Source organism: Hippocampus zosterae, chromosome 21 (genome assembly GCF_025434085.1).
Source record: "Hippocampus zosterae strain Florida chromosome 21, ASM2543408v3, whole genome shotgun sequence".
In the NCBI taxonomy this organism is placed as follows: domain Eukaryota; kingdom Metazoa; phylum Chordata; class Actinopteri; order Syngnathiformes; family Syngnathidae; genus Hippocampus; species Hippocampus zosterae.
In genome coordinates, this window is record NC_067471.1 from 9,349,680 (window position 1) to 9,358,562 (window position 8,883).

At 50.4% G+C, this 8,883-nt stretch overlaps 3 protein-coding genes across 4 annotated transcripts; 1 reads left to right on the forward strand and 2 right to left on the reverse strand.

The window, feature by feature from the left end:
* The first annotated feature begins 113 nt into the window (after positions 1-113).
* Positions 114-2,422, forward strand: LOC127594085 (tetraspanin-9). Of its 2 annotated transcripts, none has more exons than XM_052055989.1 (9): positions 114-464; positions 762-796; positions 882-974; positions 1,059-1,250; positions 1,431-1,505; positions 1,584-1,685; positions 1,760-1,891; positions 1,971-2,054; positions 2,126-2,422. In XM_052055989.1, exons 3-9 carry the CDS (start codon positions 912-914, stop codon positions 2,195-2,197), a joined length of 720 nt encoding a protein of 239 aa, XP_051911949.1. In that variant the 5' UTR covers positions 114-464; positions 762-796; positions 882-911; the 3' UTR covers positions 2,198-2,422. The 2 variants fall into 2 exon arrangements, with proteins under 2 accessions (XP_051911949.1, XP_051911948.1); XM_052055988.1 differs by having other exon boundaries at positions 115-464; positions 895-974.
* A 36-nt stretch (positions 2,423-2,458) lies between these two features.
* On the reverse strand, positions 2,459-4,799 carry amdhd1 (amidohydrolase domain containing 1). The gene is made up of 9 exons (XM_052055987.1): positions 4,500-4,799; positions 4,305-4,411; positions 4,162-4,226; positions 3,817-4,094; positions 3,507-3,732; positions 3,323-3,447; positions 3,062-3,155; positions 2,831-2,991; positions 2,459-2,701 (listed from the first exon to the last, which is right to left on the reverse strand). The coding sequence occupies exons 1-9, from the start codon at positions 4,643-4,645 to the stop codon at positions 2,596-2,598; spliced, it is 1,308 nt and encodes a 435-aa protein (XP_051911947.1). The 5' UTR covers positions 4,646-4,799; the 3' UTR covers positions 2,459-2,595.
* Positions 4,800-4,937: 138 nt separating this feature from the next.
* On the reverse strand, positions 4,938-6,039 carry snrpf (small nuclear ribonucleoprotein polypeptide F). The gene is made up of 4 exons (XM_052056022.1): positions 5,836-6,039; positions 5,425-5,550; positions 5,274-5,338; positions 4,938-5,151 (listed from the first exon to the last, which is right to left on the reverse strand). Exons 1-4 carry the CDS (start codon positions 6,022-6,024, stop codon positions 5,085-5,087), a joined length of 447 nt encoding a protein of 148 aa, XP_051911982.1. The 5' UTR covers positions 6,025-6,039; the 3' UTR covers positions 4,938-5,084.
* Positions 6,040-8,883: the final 2,844 nt, after the last annotated feature.

Consider the following 8,883-nt stretch of genomic DNA (forward strand, 5'->3'; position numbering starts at 1 on the left):
CCACAACAATCCACTTCCGTCTGCTTGATTGAGGTACGCCTCGCGGCTCGTGTTGGACATAGAGAAGCCTCATGAATCGATGACACACAATTATTTGCTTTTTAAATTGTGTGAGCTGCTTTTTAATAAAGTCGCGCAAACATAACGGATTTATATGCTCTTTGATATGTTTAAACTGGCCAAGTGCCATCTTTTTTAATCGCTTGATTTTCCGGTCATGCGCACAAAACGGGTCCTTGTGCGGCGTCTTCCTCCGCAGTGTGCTCCGCCGTCCGCACGTAGAACCCGCTCCTCGTACTGTACTGTGATTGTGCTTCGACCGTGGTTTAAACTTTGACAGGCTCTCTGTTGACTCCGAGAATTGGTTTTTTTGTCGTTGATTAACTTTTGCCGCAGAAGCAGCAATGTGAAAAATGACGACTGGAAAGCAATCTGCGGAATGACGAGCTTCATTTCATAGCGCGGTAAGAAATAGTCCCTCTTTTTTCCCCTACGCTTGTTGTGATTTTTTCCAGGCACAAAAAACGGTCATGGACCTCGAGAAAACTCTCGAAAGTGCACTAAAAAACATGATTTGGCCTGACTGTCTTATGAGTGCTCTACGTGGTGGAAATGTAAAACGTACCAAAGGGTTTGAGTGAGTGTTTTCGGAAACGCAAACTTGAACGCCTCATTCGAAGTTGAGTCCAATGACGTCGCTTTGGCAAGAGTTTGTTTGGAGTTGACAAGTATCACTTAGTGTCTATATTGATGTTTTCCAGCTCCTCCCAGTTTCTCCTGTGTTCGTATTCAAGTGGTAAGTTTCTGATGACGTTATAAAACGAAGAAGAAAAAAAGAAATGCAGTACAAAAACGGAGAGTTGATAAATGTTTTGTAAAAGTGTCCTCCTTCAGGTCCATTGATCTGCAAGATGGCTCGCGGCTGCGTCTGCTGCGTCAAGTACATGCTCTTCCTCTTCAACCTGCTCTTTTGGGTAACGGCACCACTCTCCGGGAATCGAACCCCGTCCTGCACGTGACCAAAAAAATAAAATGAGTGACCCGTGTCTTTGTTGCAGCTGGGCGGGTGCGGCCTGCTGGGCGTGGGCGTGTGGCTGTCGGTGTCGCAGGGCAACTTTGCCACGCTGTCGCCCTCCTTCCCATCGCTGTCGGCCGCCAACCTCGTCGTCACGCTGGGCACCGTCATCATGGTGACGGGCTTCCTGGGATGTCTGGGCGCCATCAAGGAGAACAAGTGCCTCCTGCTTAGTGTGAGTCACTTGTGAGCATTGCCTGCTTTTCATTTAGCATCAAATGTGTTTTTTTCATATATGGCACATACTGTATATTAAAAAATATTTCCTATATATATTTTGGATCAGATTGTATGTACAAATACATTTTGGTGGGATTTGCATCATTATAATTTGTGCCCCCGCCCCCCCCTCAAGTTTTTCATTGTCCTGTTGATCATCCTGCTGGCCGAGCTCATCCTCCTCATCCTCTTCTTCGTCTACACCGACAAGGTAGGACGCGCCGATATTCACCAAATACTGCACAAGATCAAAAATATGGAATTCAGCTTTGCGTCCGCCAACTCGCAGGTGAGCGAAAACGCCCGGCGGGATCTGAAGGACGGGCTGGTCCTGTACAACACGGACGACAACGCCGGCCTGAAAGACGCGTGGAACGCCATCCAGGGGGAGGTGAGCCACGCCGCCATGTGGACGAAATCGTAAAAAAAGCGCTTGGTAGTGACGTCTTGATGATGCGGGCGCAGTGGCGCTGCTGCGGCGTGACGAGTTTCAGCGACTGGCATGCGGCGCTCCAGGTCAACGTTGTTCCCGACAGCTGCTGCCAGCTCCTTCGTTCGGGATGCGGACGCAACGCTTCCAACGCCTTCTGGACGCGGGTCAGTTGATCAAAATAGACCCCCCACCCCCTTCGACGGTGCTTCAAGTTCAACAAATTCCATGTTGTGCTTGCTTCAGGGCTGCTACGAGAAGGCGGAGGAGTGGCTGGACGACAACAAGCACTTGCTGGGCACCATCGCCATGTGCGTGCTGGTCATCCAGGTGGGCAACGACCTTCGGCGCCCGCCATTTTTTTTTTTGTGCCGTGACTTAATCAGTCGTGTCGCTTTCAGCTCCTCGGCATGGCCTTTTCCATGACGCTGTACCAGCAGATCCACCGCGCCGGGAAGAAATACCAAGCCTAACTTTCCACTTAGAGAATGCAGTATGTACACACCGCGCTATTTTTAGCATTAGCTGTAACGCGTGCATTTATTACTCTGACGAATACCTTTTGTACCCCAAAATATTTGTTACACGTGTCCCGTCAATTCAAGCGCGCGGCGGAATGCGGCTTTTTGACGGCCACCCGAGATCACGACAGTGAGGTCTTGAAATATGCCTGATTAAAAACCGACAGACAAATAGAATGTTTTCTCTTATTTTTTGCTTCAGCTCAACGGACATTGTGCCGCTCCGTGTGGCGCGCGTGTGCCTTGATGTCGCAATAATTGTCACGGCTCACAATCGCAGCTCCAAAAAAACGTTTCGCCAGACGCAACGACTCCATTTCAGCTCCGGCTTTTATTGGCCCCGCGCCTCTTCACAAAGCCAGCGTCCGGTCGTTGTCGTAGACCACGTCGCCCTTGACGACCACGTAGCGGATGAGCTCCTGATGTCCGCCCAGCTGGTAGATGAGATGCTCCCACCTGTCAATCAACACTACGGTGATCCCTCACGCCATCTTGTGGTACTTTAGGGTGTTACGCAAGAGACAAAGATGGCGTCGATGGCCGCAAACGGGTGAGTTTTCAGAAAATGTGACTGTAGCCGTTTACCGCGGTGCGGCGATGACCAGCAGGTCGCCGTGTTTTCCCGCCTCCAGCGAGCCATGCGTGTGCGAGCGTCCCAGGGCGTAGGCGGCGTTGATGGTGGCCGCCGCCAAGGCCTCGGGCATGGACATCCTCATGTTGACGCAGGCCAGGTGCATGACGATGGGCTTTCGGGGGGGGGGGGGGGGGGGGAGAAATTGGCCTTAGCCTTTGGGGCGGAGGCGACGGGCAACTCACCATGGAGCAACAGTACGCGTTGGGGTTGAAGTCGCTGCCCAGGGCCACGATCACGCCCGCATCCAACATGGCTCGTGCCCGCGGTTGAGCTAGCCTAGTTAGCAAGGTTAGCAAAAGCAAAAGAATTGACAATCTGATGCATCACCTCACGGCCTTAAGATATATTATTGATAATCCAGCATCAAATATTGATTATGGGAATGCATGCTAGCGCTATCTGTCCCGCTTCTTCCCCATCCTAGGAATGTGTATGCGCGTTACCTGAGAATGTAAGCCGTGGTCGGCAGCAAGATGGCCGCCGTCTTCGCCCGGGCCATGGCGGCGATGCCCTCATCCGTTACTTCCTCCAGGTGGCTGACGGCCAACGCCCCCAGCTCGGCCCCCAGCTGTCGACGAGACGTTTAGAAAAAAAGGCTCCGTGACGGCCGGCCGACGGAAGCCTTACCTGGGCGGCGTTCATGGGGTGCAGCTCGTCTCCGTGGAAGTTGACGTTGAGGCCCATGTCCTTGCCCGCCTGCAGAATTGCGCGTGTGGACGGCACGTCGAAGACCCCCTCCTCACAGAAGACGTCGATGTTATCCACCCGCAGCTCCCCGGTCGCCATGCGCTCCTTCAACGCGGAGAGTTGAACCTGCAGGATGTCCGCGGTGGCCTCTTCCACACTCTTCCCTCTTCGGATGTGCGGCAGAAGGTCAAGATTTAGGGGTTGGGGGGGGGGGGCATCCGGCAGTCTTTGGAGAACAAGTGCAACATACTTGGGCACGGCATGGGCGCCGCAGTATGTGGACGAGATGCCGATGGGCAGAGTGCGGCGGGCTTCCTCCACCACCTCCAGCATCTTCATCTCGGTGGGCAGGTCCAGGCCGTAGCCGCTCTTGACCTCCGCCAGGGTGGTCCCGGCCCGCCGCATGCGCTCCAGCCTGCCGCTCAGCGAGGCCAGGAGGTCCCGGGCGCCCGCAGCGCGCGTGCGCTCCACCGTGAAGTGGATGCCGCCCCCCGCCCGATGCAAGTCCATGTAAGTGGCGCCCCCCAGCTGCGGCGGAAATGTCGTCAGTCAGCTCGTCTCTGCGATGGTCGTCATGGCAACCGGGCCGGCTTACCTTCATGGCGAACTCGTGCACGCGGTCGCCGGCCCAAATCGGGTGAGTGTGAGCGTCCACCAAGCCTGCCGCCGCAGTCATCGAAAGTTTGATCAATTTTATGCCGCTCGACAGGTGAGCGGAGGTGGCCGGCCCGCACTCACCGGGCAGCACGCACATCCCCGTGGCGTCTATCACGCGATCGAAGGACGCGCACGAATACTCGGACTCGATGGCCTCGGCCGGCCCGACCGCTTCGATCAGACCATCGCTGACCGGGACAGAAACAACAAACTTTGCTCATTGATGGAAAAATATCATCTGCTAATCATCTTGCAGCTTGATTCCCCGCAACTGACCTGTCGACGACGACGCTTGCGTTTGGGACGACGCGAATGTCGATGTCATCGCCGTTGGCTCGCGTCAGGTATTTCTCGCCCTCGTCGCAAATCACGAGCACCTGCCGCGCGTTTTTCACCAGTAGTTTCAAGCCAGCCGTCGACATGTTGTAGCAGCCCGCAAAGCCTGTTTTCTTTTGCGTTCTTTTCACTAAATATTTGAGCAAGCAGAGGTTGAAGTGCACAGGGGGAAGGCGGGGGGGCGTGTTCAAAGTTCCAAAAGAAATAACGACTCAGCCTGCAGCCGGTCAGTGAGCACGAAATGAATCTCGCGAGTTACGCGGCGTCGAGCAAAGCGTGACAACTTTATTTTTAACTTTTATATTTAATTGTTGTGATGGGCCGGTTGACTTTTGAAATAGCCTTCAATTTAAATTCCTAATAATAATAATAAATAGCTTTTCAAAAAGAGCATAAGAATGAGTTTTATTGCCTCAACAACAACAAACGGTACAAAAAGAAATCAAGCGTTCATTTCGTTTCACATGGTGAAAACACAAGCACACTTTTGGACTACAAATCACACCCAGGCAGGTCCTTGTTGGCTCATTCTCTCATTTCTCCGTCTTCCTCCTCTTCGTCCACACCTCGGATGTACAGAACATTGTTGCACCTGGAGGAGGAGAACATTAATAATTTTTTTTGGGGGGGGGCGCGCTTGTCCGAGGAGTCCCTCTTGAGCAGGGCTCCTGGCTCGCTGACGCATGATTTGAATCCAGACTCAATTGGAAATACCTGATGAGGACTTCCCCGAGATGACCCGCGAGCGCTCCGTCCACGTACTCTTCCGTGTTCGCCAGCTGCCCAAACAACATGACACGCAACGCTCACGATCAGGTAAACTTTTTTTTGCTGTCGGTCGATTGACGCGTTGCTCGCGCCTCACCTGCATGTTCATGTAGCCGTCCACGGAGACCAGGTAGCCTTTGTACTCCATGCCCCACTTGAGCTTCACCATCACCGGCTTGCCCGTCAGGCCGTTCAGGAAGGGCTTGGGGTTCAGTGGTAAACTCTGCAAAAAGGGGACATTTTTTTTTATTCTTGGAAATGCCGTGTGTTAGAAACGGGCATTTTTGGGACATCCAAAATTACAAATAAGTCGGAGTGAAAGTTAGGAGTCGCGTTATGGCATGCCTAAGTGCAAGGCTTCCTCCTTCATGCCGCTAAGAGTATTCAGCGAGGGCTAACGCGGCTAACTGCTAACCGGCGGGGGAAGAAAAAAAACGCCGGGAAAGAACCGCCAAGATGATGAACCTGAATCCCCCACAGCGGAGATGACCAAATAGATCGGGCTCACCATTTGCACTTGTTGCAAGCGTGTAACGTATTGCGTCGGAGTTTTGTCGCTCGGTTGTCGGCACAAAAACGCACACACGCTCTGCCCGCCCAGCCGGAAGTAGTAACTATTGACCTCGGTCAGGTCGTGTTGTTTTGTTTTACTGCCACCCACAGGCGGGAGGGTCGCATTACAGCAAAGTCCGTTCATCGACTCAAAAAGAGGTGCTTGGCAAACGCTTGATTGACGCGGCGGGCAAGCTTTTTTTGCTCAAAGCCACAGGACACGTTTGATAATTCAAATCGGATAGATAGGCCACGTTATATGTAAATATGGTTGGCAGAAAAAAATATTATGAGCTTAGTTGTTTAAGACCAATCATTTTGCGCTAGTGCGGTTTTGTATTGATAGCGTGACCATAAATTAAAAATAACCTGGGCAATATGCTCTCGTAGGTTAAATATATAGGATAAAGCGGATCGGAAAATGGACGGATGAAGGTTAAATATATAAATAAATATCTCATCGCGCTCTTCGCGTATGGAGCGTGCTGAGCGCCCTCTTGAGTACAGCTGTGGCATGACAATAACAGTCGCGTTCACATTTGATTGCTCTTGCGTGTGTGTGCCCAGGATGTTTGTGGTGCAGCAGATCCCGCAAAGCAACCTGCTGATGTTGGTGGTCCAGGCCGACTGCGACTGCTCCAGACAATACTCGCCCATCACCATGGAGCCCAAAGAAGTCAAATATATCCTCTCGTGACTCGTTCTCCAGTCACCCGCAAACCTTTTACACCAGGCACTGGAACACGGCGCACTGTTTGAACACAAACGCTGTACCTAAATCGAGCAAAATTGAGCGCGCCTGTCAAAACTGGGATTTAATGTCAAACTCAACATAAATGAAAGACGAATTACAAAAACTTCTGAAAGTCTTCTAGCTTAATGCTAATAAATCATGCGGAAACCTTATGCACTGGCTAGCAAGTAGCATCTATGTGGCAGTGGGGTTGAAATGCCAGTCATATATTCTTTATCCTCTGAAAAAAACAACAAAATAAACAAGTAATATTAATGCAGTCTATTAAGTCACTTCAATTAGTTGTGAAACTCCTCTTTGTTTGTGTCTGCATGTTACTCCCCCTGGTGGCCAAATCGCACACAACAGGAGCACCAGTATTTTTTTTCTCCAAACGTCACGCGGATGAATTATGAATCGCACCAGTGGATGTAATGGAGCCCGTCGGGAAGTAATGAGTTTCTGATTTACCTTCGTGCGCAAATGCATATGGTATCACATCATATGGCACAGGAAGAGCTTGGATATGTGAAATAAAGGGAGAGACAATGATGTCTAACGTGTTATTATGAAATCAGCTTGACCTGGTTCATACTTTAAATTAATACTCTAAGAGGAGGGCTGCACCCTCTGTAAATACACTGAGATTGAGTTAAATCGGCATAATTATGGTCAATGGCGTTTCGTTGACAAGTGTGAGATTTTACCGGTCGTCATTGGCCGCACACTACGAAAGGGGCACTTAAAAGCACCACCGACGAAGGCAACAACGAGCGGCGCTCGGAAGCAGCTTCTGTATTAAATCTTCAAATTCCAAATTAATTAACCTGACATCCATGGTTTGGGGATGTGGGAGGTAACTGGAGCAGCGCTGTTTCACGGTCACCCACAAGCGAGACAAGAGCATCGTCTTCGGATTTATCAGCGCATTTGCAGGCCCCCACCCCCCGCCACTCGACCAACGAGGATTCTAAAATTGACTATTTGGAAGTTACAATATATTTATTCACCAACCGGGCATGTTCAACTTTAAACTATGAATATACCAAAACAATTCCGAAAAAGTCAAACGTGATGGTCCAGTTGTCTAAAACTTTGCTCTCGGTTGAGGCGACTCGCGTTCGATCCCCACCGACATGTGTGCATAAATGTAGGTGAGTAAAAAAGGTGACTCAAACACGAGACGGCTGAACCCAAAGTTTAGTTCCTAACCATCACACCAACTTGGACTTGAAAGTTATACTTATTCCTTAGCTGTCATGTTGAGATGAAATCAGTGAATACGACAAAGAATTCGCCGGAAATCTCAATCGTGATGGCCCAGTGGTCTAAAACTTTGCTTTCGGTTCAGGCGACCCAGGTTCGATCCCCGGGCTCACCTACATAGGTGCATAAATGCAGGTGAGCAGAAAAGGGGATTCGAACACGAGTCAGCTGAATACACAGTATAGTCTTCAACCACTAGACCAACTTGGATATGAGAACTACTACTTTGGAGGTTATATTTATTCCCCAACTTTGTCACGTTGAGGTGAAATCTATGAATACGACAAAGAATTCGCCGAAAATCTCAATCGTGATGGCCCAGTGGTCTAAAACTTTGCTTTCGGTTCAGGCGACCCAGGTTCGATCCCCGGGCTCACCTACATAGGTGCATAAATGCAGGTGAGCAGAAAAGGGGACTCGAACACGAGTCCACTGATTCCACAGTATAGTCTTCAACCACTAGACCAACTCGGATTTGGGAATTGACAATTTGGAGGTTATATTTATTCCCCAACTTTGTCACGTTGAGGTGAAATCTATGAATACGACAAAGAATTCGCCGGAAATCTCAATCGTGATGGCCCAGTGGTCTAAAACTTTGCTTTCGGTTCAGGCGACCCAGGTTCGATCCCCGGGCTCACCTACATAGGTGCATAAATGCAGGTGAGCAGAAAAGGGGACTCGAACACGAGTCCACTGATTCCACAGTATAGTCTTCAACCACTAGACCAACTCGGATTTGGGAATTGACAATTTGGAGGTTATATTTATTCCCCAACTTTGTCACGTTGAGGTGAAATCTATGAATACGACAAAGAATTCGCCGGAAATCTCAATCGTGATGGCCCAGTGGTCTAAAACTTTGCTTTCGGTTCAGGCGACCCAGGTTCGATCCCCGGGCTCACCTACATAGGTGCATAAATGCAGGTGAGCAGAAAAGGGGACTCGAACACGAGTCCACTGATTCCACAGTATAGTCTTCAACCACTAGACCAACTCGGATTT

What these genes read in the sequence shown, in the direction of transcription:
- amdhd1 (XM_052055987.1), bottom strand. Translation starts at nt 4,645, where the DNA reads ATGTCGACGGCTGGCTTGAAACTACTGGTGAAAAACGCGCGGCAGGTG. An exon ending in GCAAGCGTCGTCGTCGACAG is followed by an intron (nt 4,412 to 4,499) that starts GTCAGTTGCGGG and finishes TGTCCCGGTCAG; the next exon opens with CGATGGTCTGATCGAAGCGG. An exon ending in CTGGTCATCGCCGCACCGCG is followed by an intron (nt 2,702 to 2,830) that starts GTAAACGGCTAC and finishes GTTGATTGACAG; the next exon opens with GTGGGAGCATCTCATCTACC.
- LOC127594085 (XM_052055989.1), top strand. Translation starts at nt 912, where the DNA reads ATGGCTCGCGGCTGCGTCTGCTGCGTCAAGTACATGCTCTTCCTCTTC. An exon ending in GGAACGCCATCCAGGGGGAG is followed by an intron (nt 1,686 to 1,759) that starts GTGAGCCACGCC and finishes ATGCGGGCGCAG; the next exon opens with TGGCGCTGCTGCGGCGTGAC. An exon ending in TGTGCGTGCTGGTCATCCAG is followed by an intron (nt 2,055 to 2,125) that starts GTGGGCAACGAC and finishes TGTCGCTTTCAG; the next exon opens with CTCCTCGGCATGGCCTTTTC.
- snrpf (XM_052056022.1), bottom strand. Translation starts at nt 6,024, where the DNA reads ATGAACGGACTTTGCTGTAATGCGACCCTCCCGCCTGTGGGTGGCAGT. An exon ending in ACGGCTACATGAACATGCAG is followed by an intron (nt 5,339 to 5,424) that starts GTGAGGCGCGAG and finishes TTGTTTGGGCAG; the next exon opens with CTGGCGAACACGGAAGAGTA. An exon ending in CTCGGGGAAGTCCTCATCAG is followed by an intron (nt 5,152 to 5,273) that starts GTATTTCCAATT and finishes CTCCTCCTCCAG; the next exon opens with GTGCAACAATGTTCTGTACA.